Below are 26,520 nucleotides of genomic sequence, written 5' to 3' on the forward strand. Positions count from 1 at the left end.
CAGATATGCTGGTCCCCAGGGGTCATTATGTAAAAAAAAAAAAAGGTGGTGGAGCTCATTAGCATAACTCATTAGCATATGCTGCCCCCCATAGCCAAAAACAACCCAATGCAAGAAATGTGAGCCTTGGGTGAGCAAGGCCTGCTTGGGCTGGCTAAAGATCCAGCCAGCCCAAGTAGGCCTCGCTCACCTGGGGCTCGCCTGCCCCCCCTGCCCCAGTCAAAAGGCCAGCAAACCACCTGCTGCCCAGAATCACATAAGAAGTGGAGAAAGGGTGGTGTAGGCTTCTCCAGGGGTTAATAAGGGCTGGTAGGGGTGTGGCAAAGCCCCTTGTGGCTGTCTGGCTGCCTGCTCTCCTAATCCAGGGATTGTTATGCAGCTGCACCTACTATTCACTGGACATGGTAGGTGGGGAGGAAGAAGGGGAACCATCTGAAAGTTTCAGGAGCTCCTGCTGAATCTGAGGCCTGCTGGTCCCATACCATATAGGGCTTTCCATAACATAACGAAGAAATGGTCTGTTTTGTTCTACCCATGGTAAACACCTCAAGTAAACTGATCCCTCCCCCACAGCTAAATCTAGATTGAGGAAAACGACATGTAAATATTACGTAGCAGTCAGAGTTAACAGACCCAATATTTGTGTTTATTTTTCAGATCAACTGAATGTTCAAGAGCCGCCATGGGTGGTAAAAACTCAACAGAACACAGACAGGAAGCTTTTGAACAAACCACACTCGACATTGCCGTCACAGGGACTTGGGGTGTTGGTAAATCATCCCTTGTCAATGCCCTGCGAGGTCTGTCAGATTATGATGAGGGGGCCGCTGAAACTGGTGCGCTGCAACCTACAATGGAGCCAGTGGGCTACCCCCACTCCACCGTTCCAGATGTAATAATATGGGACCTACCAGGAATTAGGCCACCTAATTTCAAAGCTGAGGAATATCTAGAAAGGGTAAATGGCAGCCAATACGATTTCTTCATATTTGTTGTTTGCAATCGCTTCACTGCCTATGACATCGAGCTGTCCCATGCCATTCAAAAGATGAAGAAGCAGATCTACTATGTGCGATCCAAAGTGGACATCAGCGTTGAGGCTGCAAAACGGAAACCAGGCTTCAGTGAGGAAGCCACCCTTCAAAACATCAGGAAATATTGCCTTAATTGTTTGGTGAAGGCTGGTATTTCTTCTCTGAAGATTTTCCTCACCTCTGTTTGGAATCAGGGCATGTATGATTTCCCTCTCCTCCTGAGTACCTTAAAGAACGACATTGCTGAATTCAGAAAATATATCTCAAGACCAGCAGCTCTGCAGGACACGGAAAAGAGAAACCACGACGGGTATGTTGGGTTTAGTCAGGGCTTTTTTGGTAGAAGAAGCCCAGCAGGAACTCATTTACATATTAGACCACACCCCCTGACACTAAGCCAGCCAGAACTGTGTTCCTATGCGTTCCTGCTCAAAAAGCCCTGGGTTTAGTTAGTGGTTTAATGCATGTCTTGATATGGCATGTTTTGGAGAAGAACAAAAGTTTTTTTTAAAGGCTCTGGAAAGGGAACAACATGGGTCAATTAAAAGAAAATTGTAAGCTTTGACTATGCTGAAAATTTGGTGCCTCTATCTCAAAAAACAGCCCCTCCAGAGTCCTAGATACTCCCAGATCAATTCTCCATTATTCCCTAAGAGAATCAATCTCCATAAGGAATAATGAAGTGCCCGGCAGACATTTCCCTCCCCCCACCTGGTTTCTGACGATTCTGAAGTGGGGGAAGGGCCTGCTCCCACCTGGGGATTAGCAAGGGAGCCCCTAAAGGTTCTGTGACTAAACCAGCCTCCAATATGCTCAACAAATTCTCATTAAAGTTTATAAAAGAAACATAAACAAACACTTAAAGCAGTGAATGGTACATAAGATGAAGTCATACAATATGCATGGTCCTTAATAAGGACAAAATAGGTGAAGTTATACAATATGCCCAGTCTTTCTTGGGACCAATACTCCTTCAAATGGTTTCAGCCAAGAACTGGCAAGATAGAGTCTTCTTCACAAGTCAAACTGCTGTAGAAAAAAAGCCAACAGTAGCAGACAGCTACGAAGGCGGCACCTCTCTGCCTCCGTTTCTCTGAAGCTTCCACAGGCTTAACGCAAAAAATTACAAAGTTGATAATGGAAATCAATCCTTCAAGTGCAATGAAAGTAATGTTTATAATGTGGTGCTCCAGCTTCTTCAAAGTAACACAGAGCAACCAAAGGTCCTATGCAAAGGACCTCTGAAAAGATTATGCAACCAAGGGAGGGTCTGGGCTGCTTTCACAGCCCTGGGAGCAGCCATGTTGTTCTGCCTGCTCCCCCCACCCCCATCCAGCCTTAAAGACACAGACACACCATCCCAAGGGGAAGCCTTTCCAAGCGGAGTCTGAAGCCTCCAGAGGTGGAAAGGCACATGGTGGCTGTGGGGTTGGGGCTTCCTGCCGCTGACAAGCTGACTGAGACCGGGAAGGAGCCTCGAAAAGCAGGAGAGCCCCTGCTGGGACCTGGGGATTAAGCAAACATTACAGGAAGCCACAGCTTGCAGATAATTAAACACACAGAACCAAAGCTGTGCAAATAAGATTTAAGTATTCATCACACCATTTATTTATATAACCTTTTTTTCCTTTCAGACACTTCTGTCCTTAAAAGTTTTTTCAGAATCCTTCACAGTCCATTTCATAATACAAAATAAAAAAAAATCCATTCTTGGATGCCAAATTTCGTTGTAAGATATCAACACCTGCTGTCCAGTGTGACTTTTACTCGCAGGAAGTACCATGTGTTCAAATTCCTTTCTTTTCAGGCTGCAGTCCGCTTATCCACCAGGTGCAGTAACACGATTCCGGCTATTCCCGTGTTTCATTTAAACTTCAACAGGCTGCATATTTATGCTAGGAACGAACAATATCACAAATTAATAATTATACCAACACATAATTCCGAAAAAACAAAGTAATACACACAACAAACGTCACATTTACAAAGTCTCACCCCGTGCTTAAGCAACTGCTCTCATTGGCTTTTACGCTCCGTTCACAATCTGTACGACACGGTTCTCTACCACAGACTTCCCCCCATTCATTATATACTTCAACACACATGTTGTCAATTACCCCACCCTGTAGTTATTTTACACCATATACAACACCTTTCGCCAATTTTTAACAACTTTGAATTATTTACATTTTGCGTTGTCCATGTTTATTATTTTATGTGGGGTCCGGTACACGTAGCCTGAGGGCACATTTCCTGGAACACCGGTCCCGGGTTCGCCAGGGCATTTGTGAAGCTCCACCAGTGCAACATTGTATAAATACGAATCATACATTTGATGAGCTTAAATGTACAGTGATTTATGCTCTTAAAGGACACCGATACAATGTTGAGAATGCCACAAGGATTTTGCTGCAAAAAGAGGCGTTCTTCATTCATTAGTTCCGTACCGTGCCTCCTACGGGACTAAATGCGTCTTTAGATTTATCTGTTTTTGTTTGAAGTTGTTAAAAATTGGCAAAAGATGTATATAGTGTAAAATAACTGCAGGGTGGGGTAATTGACAACACGTGTGTTAAAGTATATAATGAATGGGGGGAAGTCTGTGGTAGAGAACCGTGTCGTACAGATTGTGAATGGAGCGTAAAAGCCAATGAGAGCAGTTGCCTAAGCACGGGGTGAGACTTTGTAAATGTGACGTTTGTTATGTGTATTACTTTGGTTTTTTTGGAATTATGTGTTGGCATAATTATTAATTTGTGATATTGTTCGTTCCTAGCATAAATATGCAGCCTGTTGAAATTTAAATGAAACACGGGAATAGCCGGAATCGTGTTACTGCACCTGGTGGATAAGCGGATTGCTGCCTGAAAAGAAAAGAATTTGAATGCACGGTACTTCCTGCGAGTAAGAGTCACACTGGACAGCAGGTGTTGGTATCTTACAACGAAATTCGGCATCCAAGAAAGGATTTTTTTTGATTTTGTGCTATGAAATGGACTGTGAAGGATTCTGAAAAAACTTATAAGGACAGAAGTGTCTGAAAGAAGACAAAGGTTATATAAATAAATAGTGTGATGAATACTTAAATCTTATTTGCACAGCTTTGGTTCTATGTGTTTAATTAGGGACTTGGGGATCGGCAAGCCTAACATTCTCTCATGTCTCAGGGTGGTCTACTCTGATGCAGGAAATTTCTGGAGACTGGGGGATGGGAAGGGAGGGAGCTCAGCCAGATATAAACCAAAGCAAAGCTGCCCATTTTCTCCAGGGAAACTTGTCATCTGGAGATCAGTTATAAGTTTTGCAACTCTAGTGCCTGGTCTGAAACCAGAAGCGATGGCTACAGACACCATGTTTTCTTCAGTTTTGCAATGAACTCAGTTCAGATATTTCTTCTGCTCAGTTTTTAAGAAATCATTCTGTGATGAATATAAAATTGATAGGTTTGTGCTTGCCACCGCTAGGATTTAATATTGTGATTTGTTTTAGTATTGTCTTAAACTGGTAGCAGCCAAATGCATCTGATAAGGGTTTCTTTTTTTTCCTTGACAGGGGTGGCCAACGGTAACTTTCCAGATGTTTTTTGCCTACAACTCCCATCAGCCCCAGCCATTGGCCATGCTTGCTGGGGCTGATGGGAGTTGTAGGAAAAACATCTGGAGAGCTACCATTGGCCACCCCTGCCCTAAGTGCATCTATTTTTTGTCTCAGCTAAATCCAGATTATTAGAAGGAAATCACTGTTTTCTAGCAGGAGTTAACTATTTCAACTCTTTTTCAGATCAACTAATCAAGGACTGAATGAGTTGAAAAAAAACACATTTGAAATTGCCATCACAGGGGTATCAGGTGCTGGAAAATCATCTTTTGTTAATGCCCTGCGGGGGATATCAGATTTTGATGAAGAGGCAGCCAAAACTGATGTGATAGAAGGAACAATGGAGCCAACAGGTTACCCACACCCTACTTTTCAAAATGTAACAATATGGGACTTACCAGGAATTGGGACACCTAATTTTAAAGCTGAGGAATACCTAGAAAGAGTAAATTACAGGCGATACAATTTCTTCATCATTGTGGCTTCTAATCGCTTCACTGACTATGACATCCAGCTGTCCCACGCAGCTCAGGAAATGGGGAAGCAGTTCTATTACGTGCGCTCCAAAATGGACAACAGTATTAAGAATGAAAAAATCAAACCAGACTTCAATGAAGAAGCCACTATTCAAAAAATCAGGAAATACTGCCTTAATAATTTGGTGGAGGCTGGCGTTTTGTCTCCAGAGGTTTTCCTCATCTCCAGTTGGTACCGGGATAAGTATGATTTCCCCCTCCTGCGAAGGACTTTAGAGAACGTAATGGACGAGAGTCATGAGAGGTATGTTGGGTTCAACTAAGGCACAACAATGTTGACTTGTAATTTGGTGAATAACCCAGGCTGATTCCTCACTAGCAGTCACTTGATCCACGGACTTCTGCTTTTCTTGGATCAAGCGATCAATTCCCCACTAGCTGTTGTGCAGCTGCATTTTGACCCGCGGCTCCCTCCACATCCCCTCACATCTTCTTGATCTTGTTTTTTTAGCAATCAAGAAGATGCAAGGGAAGTTGGAGGCAGCTGTGGGCCAAAATGTGGCTGTGCAACGACTAGTGGGGAATCAATCACTCGATCCGAGGAAAGCAGAATCCCAGGGGTGCTAATGAAGAATCAAACCAGTCTAGTTTGCTGATCTTTGCCCATCCCAGTGTGGGTTTCTATGTTCATGGTAGTGATGCTTTGGAGGCCATGTCTCCCATTGCCTCCTGATACCAGGTGATTCTACCCATGTCCCAAGTGCAGAAGAACAATGCTCTGTGTGGCTCATCACTACCATACACCCTACCAGTCTTCTCTGAAAGGCTGAGGATCACCACTGTGCTTGAGTGGATCAGATTTGGTGTATGTGTGTGTGGTAGGTCTTGGGAACAATGAGTCAGTCCACTGCCAAATGTGAAGATTTATTTTCTGCTTTCTTTGGTTTTAGAGTTTCTAATCTGGGTAGGAAAAAAAAGAGATCCAGCATGGTATTCTTGTGAAGTTGCCCTTTGCTGTTGAGACTTGTATCCTAGTCAGGAAGGGGTAGGCTTTGTAGAAGAGGAAAGTAAGCCAGGCCATTGGGGGCTTGGGTCAGTGATATGATTTTGAATGCATAAGAGAACTGTAATCTTGACCTAGATCAGGGGTGTCAAATATGCGGCCCAGGGGCCAAATCAGGCTCCCGAAAGGTTCCTATCAGGCCCCCGAGCTTCTGGCTGTCATCTGCTTCTTTCTCCCTCTCCCTTGCTCCCTTCTGCATCACAGCTTGCTTTGTCAGGCTTGCCCAATTGCACAGGAGCTACAGAGCAAAACCTCTATTTTCTCCATTGGCTGAGGCTCCTCCCTTGGGGAGGAAGCAGGGAGGCAGAGCTTGCTTTGTGAGGCTCTATCAATCACACAGAAGAGCTACTGAGCCAAGCCTCTTTTCTTTCTATTGGCTGAGGCGCCTACCCCTCCTGGTCCCCTTGGGAAGGAATGAAAGAGCCAGAGCTTCCTTTGCCCAGTTCCCGGGATCCTATGGGAGAAATACAAAGAAAGCACATTTAACACCAAGTGCTAATGTTTTAAACATGTTTTAGTTTAAGTGTTTTTTTTTTAAATCTTCAATTGTGTTTGTTTGTGTCCTTTATAAAGTTTCTATCTCTGCTACTTAATTTTAAATAGGAACACACACAGCCTGGCCTGATCTGGCGTGGCCCAGCCCAATGAAGTCTCATTTATGTCTGATCCGCCCTTCATAACAAATGGGTTTGACACCCCTGGCCTAGATGGCCGAGATCTTTGAAGCTTTAGCAGGGTTGGCTCTGGTTAGGACTTGGATGGGAGACCTGGCAACCATAGCCTTGTTCCTCTGCCCCCATATATTATTGGCCATTACCTGTTCCTGGGTTTAAAAGGATTGCATTATCTTGCTATGTTATATTTTAAAAAACCCTTTTTATTTGTAAGAATCCCTGAGTGCTAATTTAACAGAAAGATGTGGTAGGAATTTCCAAAATCAACATGCATTTCTTTTATTTCTTAGATCAACTGAGCTATCTCTAAGTATTGGAATTTACAATTTCATCTCAAAAACAAACTTAACATTAGACCTCGCAAAGTTGAGAGGCACTGTAGCGCAAAAATCTCTCAAAGAAGTGACAGCTGAAATTCGTCGCGAATTGGATGCCTTAGAAAATGCCAAGCTTAATATCGCGATCACAGGGGCTTCGGGTGCGGGTAAATCGTCCTTTGTCAATGCCCTGAGAGGCATGACTGATTATGAAGAAGGTGCAGCCAGTACTGGAGTGAAGCAGACAACTATGGAAATCCATGAGTATCCTCATCCCTTATTTCCCAATGTAATTTTATGGGATCTACCAGGTATTGGGACACCAGAATTTCTGCCAAAGGATTACCTACAGAAGGTCAATTTCAGCAAGTACGATTTCTTCATTCTGGTTTCCTCTGAACGCTTCACTTTGCACGATGCCATGCTGGCCGAAGAAATCCAGAAAATGAAGAAGAAGTTCTACTACGTGCGCTCCAAAATGGACGTCAGTATGGCTTCGGAAGCTAGGAACCCAGACTTCGATATGGACAAAACCATTGAGGAGATAAGGGACTACTGCTGTGAGAATTTGAAAAAGGCACGGGAGACTTCTCCAAGGGTTTTTCTCATCTCCAGGCATGATTTGGACATGTATGATTTCCCACTCTTGCAAGAGGCTTTAGAAAACGACATGGATGGTCTCAAGAAGCACGCTTTTATAGCATCTCTGCCCGTTTTCTCACGAATAATCCTGACAAAGAAAAAGGCTGCAATGGAGGATCTTATATGGAAAGTAGCCCACACATCTTGTAATATTGCAATGATTCCTGTCCCAGGATCCTGTGTCATCTGTGATTGGAACATCTTGGTGGTGACCATGAAACTCTTCTACAAGGTCTTTGGCTTGGATGAGGATTCTCTCCGCAGAGCTGCGAAACTGGTTGGCAAAGATTACGACGTATTGAAAGCCGCTATCAAAAAATCTCCAGTATCCAGCGAGATCACTCCAGAATTCATCAGCGGCCTCTTAGCCAAGTCATGGCTGTGTTGGTCTGTGATGACGGTACAAACGGTCTTGGATTTTGTACCTCTGTTGGGCTCTCTGGCTGGTGGAGCTAGTTCTTTTATCAGTACATTCCACATGCTGAAGCGTTTCCTGAAAGACATCGTGGAAGATGCAGAGAATGTTCGTGCAACGGCTGCTGAGCCTTAAACATTACGATATCGTCAAATAAAAATCCTCGAAACCGATTTGGAAGACGAGTATGAATTGTGCACAGGACCAGCACTCAAGTATGAGAAAGAAAAGTGTGAATACAGGGCTTTTTCTGTAGCAGGAACTCCCTTGCATATTAGGCCACACATCCCTGATGTAGCCAATCCTCCTGGAGCTTACAAGGCAGGGCCTACTGTAAGCTCTTGGAGGATTGGCTACATTAGGGGTGTATGGCCAAATACGCAAAGGAGTTCCTGCTAGAAAAAAATGTCCTGTGTGACTATCTGGTTCAATGCTTATTTCCCCCAAGAACATAAGAAAAGCCTGCTAGATTGACACCAGTGGTCCTTCTAGTCCAGCATCTTATTTCACACAGCAGCCAACCTGTTGCGATGAAGGACCTACAACAGGGCATAGGAGCCAAGGCCTTCCCATGATGCTGTTTCCCTGGACTGGTGTTCAGAGGTCTGCTGCCTCTGGTTCTGGAGGCTCCGCTTCATTCACCTTGACTGACAACCATGGATAGACTTCTGCTCTGTCAAATTGATACCTGGACAAAAGAATGTACGTAATTGAGCACCTTCATGTGAAATAAGGAACGGTTCTATATAGATAGTTCCAGGCAGGGCCTTTTTTGTAGAAGAAGCCCAGCAGAAGCTTATTTGTATATTAGGCCACACCCCCCGATGCCAAGCCAGCCGGAACTGCGTTCTTGCTCAAAGGAAGCCCTGGTTCCAGAGGGAGGCTTTCCACCCCCAAGTGTGCCAGTTCAGTGCACTTGATCTGCAGAAGTCACATGAGACTGGAAACATCCTTTGCCAATCCATACTGGTCCAAACACAATGCTAGCCAGCAGGGGTGGAATTCTAGCAAGAGCTCCTTTGCATATTAGGCCACACACCCCTGATGTAACCAATCCTCCAAGAGCTTACAAGGCTCTTTTTTGTAAGCTCTTGGAGGATTGGCTACATCAGGGGTGTGTGGCCTAATATGCAAAGGAGCTCCTGCTAGAATTCCACCCCTGCTAGCGGGTAGCTCGTCCTTATAACATTGTTTCCCTGTTTTTGCACGGCAGGCCTCAACCTGTGACAAGGCATAAATAATTTGTAGGTAGAAAAAAAAATTTTTTTTTCTTCCTTTCTCTGACTGCAGTGCTTTTCATTGTATTAATAAGCCTACCTTCTTGTGAAAGTAAAATTTGGGTTCTGATTTTTGTGGTGATGGTGAGGTGCACGGCTTATATCTATGTCTCTTCATATTAATGCTTTTGCAAACACTGAAAACTACGGAGGGTCGTTTTGAGCAAGGTCTGTTTTTATATAGACAATTTAGGATTTTGTATTTTATATTTTATTATACTACTATATACAATTCATTTGGATTTTAATATAGAAGCTAAGATGTTAAATTTTAATGGATTTCCTAATACAACTTGTCCTGATTGTTTGGACTGTACTGGTCGTTGACTGCAATAATAAAGATTGATTGATTGATTGATATTAATGCTTTAGTTCTCTCAGCCAAGAATTGTATGCTAGTCTTTTTGGGTAGTGGGTAATTAGAAACTGGGATCTGGAAGAGTGGCTTCTCAGAGCTCCAGATGGATTTCTAGATGGATTTCTAGACGCTATAATAAGGTAAAGGTCGTCCCCTGTGCAAGCACCAGTCATTTCCGACTCTGGATTGACGTCGCATCACATTTTTGCAGCAGTATTTTTATAGGGTGGTTTGCCATTGCCTTCCCCAGCCATCTACACTTTCCCCCCAGCAAGCTGAGTACTCATTTTTTCGACCTCGGAAGGATGGACGCTGAGTCAACCTTGAGCCGGCTACCTGAACCCAGCTTCCACCGGGATTGAACTCAGGTCGTGAGCAGAAAGCTCAGACTGCAGTGCTGCAGCTTTAACACTCTGCGCCCTATAATACATTAACCTATTTAGGATGTTTATGTTCTCCTTTTCTTGCTGAGGGTGTTGTACACGGGGCTTTTTTTTTTTTTTAGTAGGAACACACAGGAACGCAGTTCCGGCTGGCTTGGCATCAGGTGGTGTGGCCTAATATGCAAATGAGTTCCTGCTGGGCTTCTTCTACAAAAAAGCCCTGCGCAAAACAATGGCGATATCAGAGGGTGTGGCCGAATATGCAAATGAGTTCCTGCTGGGCTTTTTCTAAAAAAGAAAAGAAAAGCCCTGGCTGTACAGATCTGCAAACCTGAATGCTTTGGCTAATAAATGACATACAGCTGAAGTTCAGGTGAAGGAGTAAGAAAAAACATTCATTGCAATAACCGGAGAGCAGAGCCAAGCCAAAACCTGACTACTAAACTGCTCTAACCTTTCAAAATGGTCATAATCTTATATTATTGATGCCACATTGGCACATATTAGCATATACACACACTAATTGGCTTCAACGTCTAGCATACCTTCATTGCAGGAGTCAGCTACACCCTACTGATACACTCTGCCAGGCTGGCAAAATCTCATTGGACGGAATTTATGTAGCAGAAAGAAATTCTACTTCGCCTGTGTCTTGACCGGATAAATCTGGTTTGGACTATAAAAGCCCCTTCTATTGTTGCTTAGAAACACGGTGGAAATACAGTAAGGCTGTAGATAAGACTAGTGTGTTATAGATAAGACTGGTGTGTTGGGAACTCTTCCATTTTTTTCCCCCTTCTCAGTCAGGCCTAGCTGTGGGTTAATCCATAAGGATGTTACTAAAGCAGGCTTGTGGTCTTCCTAACTAAAGCTGTGTCCCACAGGAGGACCCAAAGCTGCTCGCCAAAATATCCCCCTCACAAAAGAATGAACCAATAAAAATGAGAAGAAACAGTTCGTAGGCTGGTTCTACTCAATAATACTGGCTAACGAAAGGACTTGGGCTAAGAGCCAGAATGTCAGGTACCTTCAGGAAGAGGAAGACACAACTTATCCTGGATGCAGGCCCGGTGCCAGAGTTCCTGGCACCTTAGGCTGTGCCCCTGCCCCCGCCCTTGGCAGACCTGGGAAGGCAAGGGCGGGGTGGAGCAGCGCATGCTCTCCTCTGAGCTTGCCTTCCCTTGAAAAAGAAGGCAGGCTCAGAGGAGAGCACATGCTGGTGCACCACCCAGCTGCTCTCGCCTTCCCAGGTCTGCACAGATCCAGGAAGGCAAGAACAGTGGGGTGGGGGGGAGGGGGCATTCAGTAGTGCCCCTAAATGCCAGGTGGTGCCCTATGCAGCTGACTACCTGGCGTATCCCTATGCGCCAGCCCTGCCTGGATGGAACTCGGCTGCTGCTGGCTGACTGGTAACAAGCAGGCAAGATCTTCCTCAGTACTCTCCTGAGGGCAGAAGATATGAATTCTCTAGTTCTGTGCTAGGTGGAGGCAAGTTTTGTTTGGGAGGTGAATTGGGGTCCAGTGGTAAAGCTGAAATACTTCTGTAATTTCATTTCGCAAATTAATTCCTTGAGTGCTGAGGAAAGGAGAGATTGAGGAATTCTTCGAGGGAACTCAGGGACACGGCAAATGTTTCAACTGATTTACCTGGAACAGTCAGTCAGTCACCTTTATTGGCCTACCTGGAACAGACAATAGTTTATTTGGCCCGTGATTTTCTGTGTCCTAGAATCATAGAATCAAAGAGTTGGAAGGTCTGTGGGGGTCATCTAGCCCAGCATCCTCCACAATGCAGGGAATTCACAAGTAACTCCCCATATTATACCCCCCAGTGACTCCTGCTTCATGCCCAGAAGATAACAAAAACCAAACAACAACAGCAACAAACACTCCTTCAGGATCCCAGGCCAAACTGGTCTGAAGAAGAATTGCTGCCTGACCCCCAAAGTGCTCAACAGTATTCCCTGGGCATGTAAAAAAGGGCACAAGAGCTAAGCACTAATGCAACCCACCCTGTCCTTCCCCATGTTAACCGGTTTTAGGAGCTATGCCCCTATCCAAATAACAATGACCAAGCTGGAGACCTTTTTGTTCAGAGAAAACAGCTTTATCTTCGCTTTCTGCAGACAGCGGAGAGAAGAGCAAGCAAAACGCCCTTCTCTAACTAGCCTGACCAACCCCCTGCCTCTTCAAGAATTCCCGACGTGATCCTCCTATCTCGCTCTGTGGCAATTTGCCATTGAAGAGCTTACAATCTAGCTTTGACCGGCCGTGAGGCTGGGCTTTTGGTCATACAAAGAAGATCAGGTTACTTAGGAAGTTACAACATTGCCTAGCAACAATTTTCCCTTATCTACTCAGCAAAACAATAGAATTTATGTGCATGGCCCCAGCTTGTGTTCACAGCTTGTCCTTGTACTTCTTCATGCTACATGCCATAAATTGTAACAGCCTGGCTTTTGAAAACTTTCCCAACCAAAATGTTATCTATTGCTGACTAGAAGAACAAATGCTGTGGAAAAATTAAAACACAAGGAACGAAAGAAGGGGGGGGTGGGTCTAACTCTAAGTCTGAAAGCTGAATGCACCATATCAGAAAGCTAGCACACAGAAGTTTAAATGCTAAAAATTGGGGAAATGTGGGGGTCCCCTTTTCCCTATAATGAATGAATGAACATTATCCATATCTTCTTTCAACACCTAGACCCATTTTAAAATAATAATGTGGCATGCCAGTGCTCTTCAGGGGTGGGGCTCCCCCCACCAGTGAGTTGGAGGTCCTGAATTCCATTTTACATGCCCTTCGGAGCTGTAAAAGTGTATAAAAATATAGGCTGCAAAAGTATGCAGCCTAGGAGAAATGGAAGACCACGAGTGGTTGCAAACAGTGGACATTCAAGGACAGGGGTGTCAAACAGCCCCCTCCTGGAGGGTTCCTATTAGCCCCTGAGCATCTGGCTGTCATCTGCTTCCTTCTCCATCTTTCTTGCTCCCTTCTGCATCACAGCTTGCTTTGCCAGGCTTGCTCAATTGCACAGGAGCAACAGAGCAAAACCTCTGTTTTCTCCATTGGCTGAGGCTCCTCCCTTGGGGAGGAAGGGGGGCAGGGGGAGGAAGAGCTTGCTTTGTGAGGTTCTGTCAAACACACAGCAGAGCTACTGATCCAAGCCTCTCTTCCTTCTATTGGCTGAGGCTCCTCCCCCTCCTGGTCCCCTGGGGAAGGAATGAAAGAGCCAGAGCTTCCTTGGCCTAGTTCCCTGGATCCTACCGGAGAAACACAAAGAAAGCAGCTTTAAGACCAACAAGTGCTAATGTTTTAAGCATGTTTTAGTTTTAGGGGGTGGTGGTGTTGTGTTTTTTAAAAATCTTTAATTGTGTTTGTTTGTGTCCTTTATAAAGTTTCTATCTCTGCTACCTAATCTTAAATAGGTACACACATGGCCCAGCCAGAATTGGCCCAGCCCAACAAGGTCTCCTTTATGTCAGATCCCATCCTAGGGTTGCCAATCCCCAGGTGGGGGCAGGGGATCCCCCGGTTTGGAGACCCTCCCCCCACTTCAAGGTCGTCAGAAAGTGGGGGGAGGGGAGGGAAATGTCTGCTGGGAATGCTATTATTCCCTATGGAGATTTATTCCCATAGAAAATCATGAAGAAGTGATCTGCGGGTATCTGGGGCTCTGGGGGGGGCTTTTTTGGGGGGTAGAGGCACCAAATTTTCAGTACAGCATCTAGTGCCTCTCCCCAAAATAACTCCCAAGTTTCAAAACGAATGGACCAGGGGGTCCAATTCTATGAGCTCCAAAAGAAGGTGCTCCTATCCTTCATTATTTCCTATGGAAGGAAGGAATTGAAAAGGTGTGCCGTCCCTTTAAATGTGATGGCCAGAACTCCCTTTGGAGTTCAATTATGATTAAGAACATAAGAGAAGCCATGTTGGATCAGGCCAACGGCCCATCAAGTCCAACACTCTGTGTCACACAGTGGCAAAAAATTTTATATACACACATACACTGTGGCTAATAGCCACTGATGGACCTGTGCTCCATATTTTTATCTAAACCCCTCTTGAAGGTGGCTATACTTGTGGCCGCCACCACCTCCTGTGGCAGTGAATTCCACATGTTAATCACCCTTTGGGTGAAGAAGTACTTCCTTTTATCCGTTTTAACCTGTCTGCTCAGCAATTTCATCGAATGCCCACGAGTTCTTGTATTGTGAGAAAGGGAGAAAAGTACTTCTTTCTCTACTTTCTCCATCCCATGCATTATTGTCACAGCCTTGATCTTGGCTCCACCCCCAAAGTCCTGGCTCCACCCCCAAAGCCCCCAGATATTTCTTGAATTGGACTTGGCAACCCTATCCCGTCCTCATAACAAATGAGTTTGACACCCCTGCTCTAGGATGTCAGTTCAGGCCTCCTGAAACTTGTAGCAGGAGGGACTTGAATTTTGGAGTAAGAACAAAGCCGCTCTTGTCTGCTTAGGGCTCTGTCTAGCTTCTTTTGACTACTGCGTGTCAAGTCTGCTATATGTCTAGATAGCTTAATCCTAAACTCTGGTCCAGGAAATGACTTCTGGGTAAAAACCATACTGTATTCAGATGCTGCTAGCTCCAACTCTCCTGCCCCCCTCCCTTCCTTTCTTATGTAGCAATGCTTTGCAACTTGAATATGGGAACAAGATTATGGTGCCTTCTCAGAGATAATCGGTGCCCAGGAAGCGCCCAAGGCCAGCCAAGGCCTGAGAACGATAAAGTAACAACAATGTGTGAATGTGCGAATGTACCCCGCATAAACTGCGCCCCCCCCTAAGGAATTCCTTTGACGCGTACCTTAAATGTTTGCTCTTTGTGTATGCTCGCCAGTCTCTCAATCTTCGCCTATAGTCTAGCAACATGTTAACAATAAACTAGAAACTTTTTTATCAAGAAGGTCTCGTTATTGAAACATCAGACTTGACATTTTGAGAGAATTTTTAGGAATTCCATGTGATGTGAGTGTGACAGATTGTGGGGAGTTAACCCTGTAAACAGCTTTAAGCACACTTTGGGCAGAAAAGTGGTTAACCACTAAACACAACTAAATAATAGGACAGCTGAATATGCAGTTTTCATTTTGGGAGCTGCAAACCAGGGGGATTCTGGTCTTTCCCAGAACATCAATACTACTTGGAAAAGACTCCAACCAGCTGGGTTGTTACTGGGAGGGCAGACCAATAGAAGGAAGCGGAGCAGAAACCCTGGGAAAACAGAATTGCTTTCGAGTTTGCTGCCTCACTGTAGAGAAGCTTTTTAAAGGGAGGAAGGAAAGGCTCTGCCCTCTTTGAGCCTCTGTCCACCCTGTGAGTTTACAGCCTCTGCTGATTCTTTGGCCTCTCTGAGATCAGGAACGGTAAGCCGGACTCTCGTTGCTATTCCTCCCCCTCTCAGCTTCTGTATTTCAGCAACTCTGCTTAGTGATCAGAACTGAAACTGTTTGAAATACTAGTTTTCTTTTCTTTTTCTAACTGGGGGCGCCAAGCAGATTTCACGCAGGGCTGCAAGGCCGAATAAGGAAGCCGTGTCCCTGCCTTTACTTCCTTTGAAATGATAGATTCGGTGGCAGTTCAGCCCTGTGGGAAGGTTCACAGCAGACCTGTTTGATTCACACATTTCAAGCAGCAGAAGACAGTTATTTCTTAATTTTTTTAAGGGTTAAAAGGACTGGGACAAATTTGGCATTTGTTGGAGCAGAGGTGGCCAAACTGCGGCTTGGGAGCCACCTCTTTCATGCATACTGTGCGGCTTCTGGATGTTAAAGATGAACTTAATGCAGGCTTACTCTCAAGTAAGTGTGTTTAGTATCGGGGCCTCAGTCAGCCTCTGAGGGCTGCCCATAGGTAGGCAAATATTTCCATTGTGCGTGAAGGAGGGGGAAATGGGCAGGCTTGCAAGCTCTCCTCCACCACAGATGTCACCCAGAGGCCTAGAGCAGGGAAAGAGAGTGCAAAAGCTGAGGAGGCCACTGGAAGGAGGGACAGAATTAAAGAGGGGCAGCAAAGGGTTCCCTTTTAGTTTCATGGCTCTCATAGGAACTGTATTTACTAGGGTTGCCAAGTCCAATTTAAGAAATATCTGGGGACTTTGGGGGTGGAGCCAGGAGACTTTGGGGGTGGAGCCAGGAGCAAGGAAGTGACATCACTTCCAAGTCAAAGGTCAAGTGATGTCACTTCCTGAGCTTCACCCCTCTATATCACTTCCAGCACACTGCATCAGACCCCACCTCTAAAACCCTTCATGGGGGTTTAGGAATCCTAATCTCTACATCACTTAAATTGAATGTGTCCATCTAAAAAATTCAAACCCATGGGCAATGGCTATCCTCCTACACTTCAAAATGGGGTCTCTTCTAATACTAAATGTATATATCCCTCCCCAGCAAAAATGATCAGATATTGATGGACGACCGGGCTGGTGATGTCCCAGCAAATTTGGACCGGGCACTACAAGCCGTGGCTGACTGGCTCAGGCTGAGCGGGCTGAAGTTGAATCCGGCGAAGACTGAGGTCCTTTGCGTGGGCCGTGGCGGACCGGGAGGGGAGACTACTTTACCGGCCTTTGACGGTGTGCCACTGGTACCGGTGCGCAAAGTCAAGAGCCTGGGGGTGCTACTGGAGTCCTCCCTATCAATGGAGGCCCAAGTAGCTGCCACTGCTAGATCCGCCTTCTTCTATCTCAAGAGGGCGAGGCAGTTGGCCCCCTTCCTGGAACGCGCCGACCTGGCAACTGTGATCCACGCAACGGTCACTTCGAGGTTAGACTACTGCAATGCCCTCTACATGGGGCTGCCCTTGTACCGAACACGGAGACTCCAGAACGCGGCGGCCAGGCTGTTGGAGGGACTACCACGGTGGGAGCCTGCACGGCCTGGGCTGCGCAATCTGCACTGGCTGCCGGTTGTCTACCGTGTTCGCTATAAGGTGCTGGTTATTACCTTTAAAGCCCTATATGGCCGAGGACCTGCCTACCTAAAGGACCGCCTCTCCCCATATGTACCCCGGAGAGCACTGAGGTCTGGTTCTCAGAACTTATTAACAATCCCTGGACCAAGAGAAGTTAGGTTGAAGGCCACTAGGGAGCAGGCCTTCTCGGTGATAGCCCCTCGTTGGTGGAATGATCTCCCAGAGATGGTGCGAGCCCTGCGGGACCTGAACCAATTCCGCAGGGCTTGCAAAACATTTCTCTTTCAGTTAGCATTTGAATCACCATGTGGTAACTAAGACAGAACCTGATTAATGAATGAATAGACACTTAGCCATCTTAAATACATCATTTTAGCACCTATTTTTATATCTTACATGTTTATATGTTTTTATGTATTTTAAATAATTTATTGTAATTAATGTTTAAATTGTTATGTTTTATGAATCACGGGACTCCCATGTCTATTATTGTTTAATGTGAATCATGGGACTCCCGTGTCTGTTAGCCGCCCTGAGCCTGCCTGGCGGGGAGGGCGGGATATAAAAATAAAATATTATTATTATTATTATTATTATATAGCATGGTGCTGTAATTAATCTGAATTTTTTTATTGAAGAACTTTTATTAGATACTCCAGCACACCTGATTCTAAAGGGGAGGAGAGACTTTAGTGCTAGACTCAATTCAAATGATAAGATTCTAATTGACAAATTTGGATGAAAGCTTGCTAAATAATGTCACTTAATTCAGAACAGATATGGGCTTCCCCCTTAAACAGTGGAAGCCATTCCCAACCTAGTAAGACTTAGTTACTGCTGTCTTCTCAGGTCAAACACAATTACAAGCCTAAGTAGCTCTATCATACCTCTGGTAATAATGTGGTCAGGTATTTCTCAGTTGCATTCCCTTCGCCACAAAAAAGAATTTGTATCTCTTTATGCTTCAGAAATTTGGCAATTTGGAAGCTTAAGATAATTCACACCAGAGAAAATTCTTATATACACACTAGAGCATTTTATGTCCTCCTCTATGTCTAGCAATTGGGAGTGGAGGTTTGCATATATCACCCCTACCAAAAATCCTAATAAGCAGCTCTGGTTACCATCATGTAATAGAATAGCTCTAGGGTTGCTAGGACCTGTCACTGACCAGAGGCAGGAGTAGGGTTGCCAGCTCCAGGTTGGGGTATTCCTGGAGACTTGGAGGTGGAGCCTGGGGAGGACACGGAACTCAGTGGATTACAATGCCCCCAAAGTCCACCCTCCAAAGCATCCATTTTCTCCAGTAGAAATTGACTTTGTAATCTGGAGATATGCCATAATTCCAGGAAATACTTTCAAGTATCAGTTATTCATCTTTCCATTTAGTGGGATTAGAAAAGGACACAATATCAAAACAATATCTGCAGTACTGCATTTAGAACACCTGAGACTCAGAAGCAATGTTCCCTCTAAGCTGTGGGGTCATGTGAGCAAAAATTCTACTTTGTGAGCTATTGGCATTGAAGTCATGAGCTCCTGCATAGATTAGTTTCATGTGGGGCCATTTTTCCTTAGCTAAGACAAAAATGTGTGAACTGGAGACTAAAAACTGAACTAGCTCACACTAACTCAGCTTAGAGGAAACATTGCTCAAAAATATGTTTAAATGTCATCTAGAACCAACATATTCATAATGCAATAAACTATATTGCTTCCTTTTCACAAAAAATACAATTCCTGTCAAATTATTTGATCTTTACCTAGAAAATCCCTCCCCCCAGTTGTTATAGGATTGGTTTGTTTGGTGTGTTTGTTGTGATAAAAAACCTGCTATATCTTAAGGGGGGGGGGGAAGGAGAGCAGGACAATTAACTCAGCTAAACAATGCTAGCAAATAAAAATAGGTTAGTTTTAACACCCATTTTCTCAAGTGAAAATGACTTCTGTAATCTGGAAATGCGTTGAAGAAGTATGCTTGCACATGAAAAATATACTTTGAATTAAACTCTGTTGGTCTTAAAGGTGCTACTGGGTTCAAAGTTTTCGCAAGGTTTTAAAAATTAAGACAAATTTCTTCAGAATGTTCCAGACACCCGGGCCAGCATATACCAAAGTTAAGCTGAATATGGGGTAGCCAAAGGCAATAGAAGCAGAGGAGGCAATAAATCAGATAAGACAATGAAAAAATAAACAGTCTCCACAAGAACACAAGGCTGGGACTGCGCTTAGCCCAGCCCGGCTGAAAAGCACATAAAACGAAAACTTAAGCACTCTAAACCAATACCTTAAATCATTTAAAATCAAGCACTGTAGAAAGCACCTTAGTCGCAGAGCAAAACAGCGTCAGGAGACTACTCCTTGCCTGCACACACGCCCACTCTCTGTGCCTGGAAGGAATGTTTATTTACACACCAACCACCGTTTGAGCAATGAGATCTACAAATCGCGCAGGCTCTACAAATCTTCCGTACTGACAGGACACCCCCCTCCCTTCCCTTCTTTTTCGGCTCTTGATTAGCATGCCTGGGTGATGACTGGACTCCAGTGCCAAGCCTTCGGTGGGTGCAGGGAATCAGGCAGGCTCTCTCCGGGAGAGGCACAAAATTAATGCCGTTCCCCCCACCCCCTCCCGCTTCCAGATATTTGGATAGCGGGGGAGGAGGCTTCCACCCCGGGAGTCCCCCGCCAGGGCGGGGGGGGGGGGTTGGGAAGCCTAGTATTTACTAACCTTGGTGTCAAGGCAAAGAGAGATGCATAATGATGCAAACCGTGGTCACAGTTATTTATATGGTACATGTATGTTTCCTTCTCCCACCGGTGCCAAAAATAATTCCCTAACCTTTCCCTGTGTTGGTCTCATGGGGACTGTTATTCCCACGTTACAACACAACCTTGCTAGAATGCTAGCATGGTTGTGTTGGAAAGTGCATGCATATGTATTTTATCTTTCTGTGCAAAGAAAGTATAAAGAGTATTAATAAAGACGTGTGTGTAATATTTGTTTATGTCTCACGACTCTCAAACATCTGATGTTTATTCTGTGTGGCTCTTACATTAAGCAAGTTTGGCCACCCCTGTGTTACAGTGTTCTTAGGATCCTTATCACTGAGCAAGGGTTTACAGAGTACAGGGGGACAATTGGTTGAATAAAGGCTTAATATAGTAACCCCTCATAATTTCAAAAAGTCTGCATTTCAGTACAGTGTGGAAGGATGTATCAGTCCTGTAAAGGCCACAAAGGAAGCTGTGGTAGCCATTTTGTGACTAGCTCTGCCTCCTGAGGCACTATTTTTTGGCAGCCATTTTGTGACTGCACCGTGTCTCCGTCAAAATTCTGAAGATGCCCGCAGGCTCAAAATGGTTGAAGATTCATGATCTGAGTAAAAAAATTATTCACATAAAGAACTTTTGTTTATCATGAAAAGGATCTATTGGTTTTAGAACTTATTTGTTACCCTCCTTGTTATTAGCTGTATTTCAACCAATGCCCCCTTCCTGTACCATCCCAAAAATGTTCCGTTTCTTTGAGAGAGGAGATACTTTTTTTAGTATGTTTTTTTCGTGTGTGGGTGCACCTGGAAGTCACATTGCTTCAGAATTCCAAAGGTGTTTGTAGGCTCAAAAAGCTTGGGGACCGATGAATTAGGACATTATAGGGAACATCTTGTTACATATGAGTTTTCAGAGAATCAGACTCTGAGATACAATTGCCAGCTCGCGGTTGGGAAATACCTGGAGATTTTGGGGATGGAGCCTGGGGAGGGCAGGTTTGGGGGAGGGGGGGGGAAACCTCAGCAGGGTTCAGTGCCATAAAGTTCACTCTCCAGAGCAGCCATTTTTCTCCAGGGGAACTGACCTCTATTGTCTGGAAACCAGTTGTAATAGTGGGAGATCTCCAGACCCCACCTGGAGGTTGCAATCCTGTCTGGACAAAAGAAACAATGTTTTGTAATACATGCTGCTTTTGAAAGTTCTGTCAATAAACTATGATTGTGGTATTACTTTCTGTTAACTGTTAGCTCTAGCTTTCTTTAAATCAGGCAATTGTCTTTATTTGTTTGTGGCATGAGGGAGTGTTCAGAGAAGCAAAATCCCCAAACTTGTTTTGAAACTACTTTTGCCTGTTCTATCATGACTAGCTCATTCACTCAGGTTTCCACCAGGGTACCCTTGCCCTTCAAAACGAAGAAAGAAATGACCAAAGACAGGGCCTTTTTAGTGATGGTGCCATGTCTCTTGACAGTTGTCCCCAGGGTGTCTGCATTTGTTAGTGTTCGTGCACATGATTGGGGGGGGGGGACTTATTTTCCTCTTTTCTGGGATGAACTGAGTTTAGCAATCTGTTTTTTCCTGTTTTTCAGCCTGCTACAATATACCAATAAATCACTTACTGATTTGTCTTTCAAATAGGCTGCCTTCTAGTAAGACTGTCTTCAGGTAAGCTGCTTTGGATGCAAGTTTCTTTTGGAAAAGTAGGGTATAAATACTTTTATGAATAAAAATGGTGATGTAATTCATCTGATAAGGACAAGAGTCTAGTAGCACCTTAAATATTAACAAAATACGTGGCAGAGTATGAACTTTCGTGAGTCACTGCTAACTTCTTCAGATACCAGATCTGATATGGGTTTGTTTTTCTATCCAGGGAGCTTTAAGTAAATTGACCCTTCCCACCCCCCACAACAATTGAATCCAGCTTATCAGAGAATAGGGGTGTTAACCCCTGGTCCGGGCGGGGAATCCCCTGCCCGGGAGGTTCCCAATCCACCAGCCCACATTGGGTCAGTGGGGGGGGGGGAACCTCCCCCTACATCGCTGGCGGGATGACATCACCTGGAAATGACATCATCAAAATGGTGGTGCCTGTGCAGGGCCGCTTTAGGCATTTCCGGGAAAATTCTATGGTTTTCCTGGACGCTCTAGTCATTTGGGACGGAAAATTCTATGGTACAATAGGTACCATAGAGTTTTTACCTCCCAAATGGCTAGAGCGTCTGGGGAAACCATAGAGTTTTTCCAGAAACACCTAGAGCGGCCCCACACGGGTGCCAACACTTTGATGATCTCACTTCTGGGTGATGTCATTGCGCTGTGCGCACGCTTTATGCATGCGAAAGTCCCCCGCTCTGCTTGGCAACCCTACCAGAGAAACATGTGAAGGAAACATTATACGGAGGAGTAAACAATCACAGTATTTGTATTTGTTTATCAGGTGAACTGAATCATCAAGAAGAGCCATGGAAGGGAAAAGTTCAACACCAGTGGTAAGCAGTGAACCTGAAGAGAAGTCTGGCAGGGAAAAAGGAAATTTCTCAGATCTGACTGCATCAAGAAAAACCACACTTGACATTGCCATCACAGGACTGACGGGTGCTGGTAAATCGTCCCTTGTCAATGCTTTGCGGGGTCTATCAGATTTTGATGACGAAGCAGCCAAAACGGATATGATAGAAGGAACAACAGAGCCAATGGGTTACCCACACCCCACCTTTCAAGATATAACAATATGGGACCTACCAGGAATTGGGACTCCTAATTTTGAAGCCAAGGAATACCTAGAAAGAGTAAATTATAGCCAATATGATTTCTTCATAATTGTTGCTTCAAATAGCTTCACTGTCTATGACATCCAGCTGTCCCATGCAATTCGGAAAATGAAGAAGCAGTTCTACTATGTGTGGTCCAAAATGGACCTCAGCATTAGTAATGAAAAACTGAATCCAGACTTCAATGAGGAGGCAATCCTTCAAAAAGTCAGAAAATGTTGTTCTGATAATTTGGTGAAGGCTGGTATTTCTTCTCCGCACATTTTTCTTGTCTCCAGTTGGTATCCAGAAAAGTACGATTTTCCCCTCCTGCAAAAGACCTTAGAGAATGAAATTAAGGCTCCGAGGAGACATATCTTAACACCAGCTGACAAGTATGTTGGGTTTATTCAGTTCTTGATATGATTTTCTTTGTGCATGAACAAAAAGCATGGCTAAATATGCAGACCTGGTTCAGGAGTGATGGAGGAGGGGGCAACTGCATGGATTAGAGTTAACTGCTTTTGTATCTTTACCTCAATTTTAAAAAGCTGTGCATTAATTTTAAACATAGGTATAAGTATATTATGACAATCAAATATACCATATGGGGCTTTTTTTGAGCAGGAATGCACAGGAGTTCAGTTCTAGCTGGCTTGGCATCAGGAGGTATGGCCTAATATGCAAATGAGTTTCTGCTGGGCTATTCCCACAAAAAAGCCCTGTGCAAAACAATAGTGATGTCAAGGGTGTGGCCTAATATGCAAAGGAGTGCCTGCTTGGCTTTCTCTACAAAAAAGCCCTGTTAGTATATATAAATACACTAAGTGAATTTAAGTCCTGCTCCCATATGGCAAAATAAATCTACTGTGTACTTTTCTTTTCCCTTATTACGGTTTAAAACCCATGAGAGACGTGATTTCTGATCGGAGAAATGACCAGGGTTGGAATTCTAGCAGGAGCTCTTTTGCGTATTAGACCACACACCCCTGATGTAGCCAATTCTCCAAGGCTCTTTTTTCTAAGCTCTTGGAGGATTGGCTACATCGGGGTGTGTGTGGCCTAATATGCAAAGGAGCTGCTGCTAGAATTCCACCCCTGGAAATGACCATGGGTAGATAGAACAGTTATGACTCTATTTCCCAGTGTGTGGCTCCAATCCCCCCGGACTGTTTTCTGGTCAGAAAGAACTTACAACCAGACTTCCAGTCACATAATTGTGTCACTTTTCAATGCAGAAAATTGATCAAGACATTTTCAGCTTTATTTCTGGATTCATTCCAGCGTTATACAGAACATGTCAACAATTGCAAGATCTCTGTAGACCTGCCATAAATAAAACCGATTCTATTTTGATGGACACCTAGTGGGTGCATTGGATTGTTTTCTTGATACATTCCCTGTTCTGGTGGCTTTTCTGATAACAACAGAAGAACAGCTTGAATAACAACTGCTATTGCTTGATTTATTGCTGTTTGTTACTATTAACTTCTTGTGGTCACCTGTTCTTAGGTTTTAAAGGATAGCATTTTCTTTCAGGTTCAAAAAAACTTTCATCTGTAAGCATCCTCAAGTACTCACTTAAAAGACAGGTGAATGAGGGTAGGAGCTTTCTAAATAAATTACATATTTATTTTTGCTTCTTAGATCAACCAAATCATCCAAAGGAAGTGGAATCCATTTCTTCCTCCCTCAAAAACTCTTAAAAATCGACCTTGCAAAGCTGAAGGATGCTCTGATGAATAGAAATCTTGAAGAGGTGACTGAGGAAATTCGTCAAGAGTTAGATGAATTAGAAAACGTCAAGCTTGACATCGCCATCACAGGAGTGTCGGGTGCTGGTAAATCATCTCTTGTTAACGCCCTGAGGGGCATGAGTGATTATGAAGAAGGTGCAGCTGAGGTTGGAATAATGCAAACCACTATGGAGTGTCACGCCTATCCACATCCCTTGTTTCCGAATGTAACCATCTGGGATCTGCCAGGGATCGGGACCCCTGAATTTAAGCCACAGGATTACCTCAGGAAGGTCAATTTTAGCCAATACGATTTCTTCATGATCGTCGGTTCAGAACGTTTCACAGAGAATGACGTCCTCCTGGCTCAGGAAATTAAGAAAATGAAGAAGACATTTTACTTCGTGCGCTCCAAAATGGATGACAGTATAGCTGCTGAAATTAGGCGACAAAACTTCAATATGGAAAAATCTGTTCAGAAGATACGTGAATATGTCTGTGATAACCTGAAGAAGACAGGACAATCTAATCCAAGGGTTTTCCTCATCTCCAGCCGAAATATGAGTATGTATGATTTCCCAGATCTGCAGGAAACCTTGGAAAATGACCTGGACGATCTCAAGAGACACGCCTTAATTATGGCTATGCCACTTTTCTCAAGAAAAATCCTTGCAAAGAAAAAGGCTGCTATGGAGGCCCTTATATGGAAACTTGCTATTGTATCCTGTGTTTTGGGGGCTATTCCTATCCCGGGACTTTCTTTTGCTTGTGATCTTGGCATCTTGACAGGCGCACTGATCCATTTCTACAAAGCCTTTGGCTTGGATGAAGAGTCCCTCCGCAGAGTTGCCAAAGTGTTTGGCAAAGATTACCAAGTGCTGAAATCTGCGATCAAAAAGTCTCCGATGTCCAGCGAGATTACACCCAAATTTGTAATTGGCCTCTTGGGCAGGTCATTGTTTTTTGCAAGTCTCACAATAATTGAACTGGTCTTGGATTTCGTACCAGTGTTGGGCACTCTGTTTGGAGGAGCTAGTTCCTTCGTCACCACATTCTTCATGCTGAGGAGCTTCTTGAAGGACATTGTGGAAGATGCAGAGAGTGTTCGGGCAAAAGCGACTGAGCCTTGAACCGTCACGATGTCCTGGCACAAAGACCCAAGACACCAGTTGGGGAAGAGAAGGCCAAATGCTAAATGTCTGGAACTGTTCTCAGGACCAGAACTCAAGAACGAGTGAACAAGGCAACCGGATTTGAATTTCAGATCAGAAGCTTATTTTCCTTTTAATTGATTCCTAAGATCATTGAACTTTACAATATGAAATAACAAAAAAAAGTCTAGATTTTTCCAGATTTGAAGCCTCCTTTTCCCATCCCTGCTTGTCCAGAGCCAGTCAGGGCCTCTAATGAATGGCAGGCATGGCATAATTCAAATCAGAATTTTATTGAAGAAGAAGAAGCGCACGCTAGCTAGCTAATACTGTGTAATTGTGACCTTATTTTTAGATATACAACTTTAATGATGAATTTGCAGTTGTATTTTAATGCTAACTGGAAAATGTTTAATTTTAAAATCATTTCATTATGTTTTTCCTTTTCAATTTTACCTTATTCTGTACTGTTCTTATGGCTTTTCTTTGCTAATGCAATAAAGAATAATTGATTGATTCACAATAAAGGCCACTTGGTCACTTGCTTGGGCTTGGATTGCTGTGAGGGGGAGGAACAGAATTCCACCTTCCCTCCCATGCTGGGCCAGGCAAGGCTAACTTCTGCCCCCCCCCCCATTGATAACATCACTGAGTCACATGGGAGTGCCCCATTTGGCGCCCCCAGAAGGCTGGCATCCTCACATTATAGATACCAGAATTCAGGAGGTGCCAGCTATATTTGATCCCCAGTGGAGAGGAAAGTGAAGTAGAAACATTTAACTAACTAAGTAAACGGATGGGGCTGTCAGTCACTTTGTGTTTTTTTTGGTTGTTTACTTCATTCATGCCAAATGGGGACTCGTAAGTGGCTGATAACATTCTCCTCCTCTCTGTTTTCCCCTCACAACAGCCTTATGTCTTGAAGCACACA

The 26,520-nt window shown here is 44.2% G+C and overlaps 1 protein-coding gene across 1 annotated transcript; it reads left to right on the forward strand.

Moving 5' to 3' along the window:
* Nucleotides 1-682: 682 nt before the first annotated feature.
* Nucleotides 683-26,116, forward strand: LOC132585834 (uncharacterized). The gene is made up of 5 exons (XM_060257710.1): nt 683-1,344; nt 4,815-5,411; nt 7,135-8,341; nt 22,394-23,097; nt 24,350-26,116. The coding sequence occupies exons 1-5, from the start codon at nt 683-685 to the stop codon at nt 25,566-25,568; spliced, it is 4,389 nt and encodes a 1,462-aa protein (XP_060113693.1). The 3' UTR covers nt 25,569-26,116.
* Nucleotides 26,117-26,520: the final 404 nt, after the last annotated feature.

Source organism: Heteronotia binoei, chromosome 17 (genome assembly GCF_032191835.1).
Source record: "Heteronotia binoei isolate CCM8104 ecotype False Entrance Well chromosome 17, APGP_CSIRO_Hbin_v1, whole genome shotgun sequence".
Lineage (NCBI taxonomy): Eukaryota > Metazoa > Chordata > Lepidosauria > Squamata > Gekkonidae > Heteronotia > Heteronotia binoei.

Coding starts and splice junctions, on each gene's coding strand:
- LOC132585834 (XM_060257710.1), top strand. CDS start 683: ATGGGTGGTAAAAACTCAACAGAACACAGACAGGAAGCTTTTGAACAA. Junction 5,412..7,134: donor ATGGACGAGAGTCATGAGAG/GTATGTTGGGTT, acceptor TTTATTTCTTAG/ATCAACTGAGCTATCTCTAA. Junction 23,098..24,349: donor ATCTTAACACCAGCTGACAA/GTATGTTGGGTT, acceptor TTTGCTTCTTAG/ATCAACCAAATCATCCAAAG.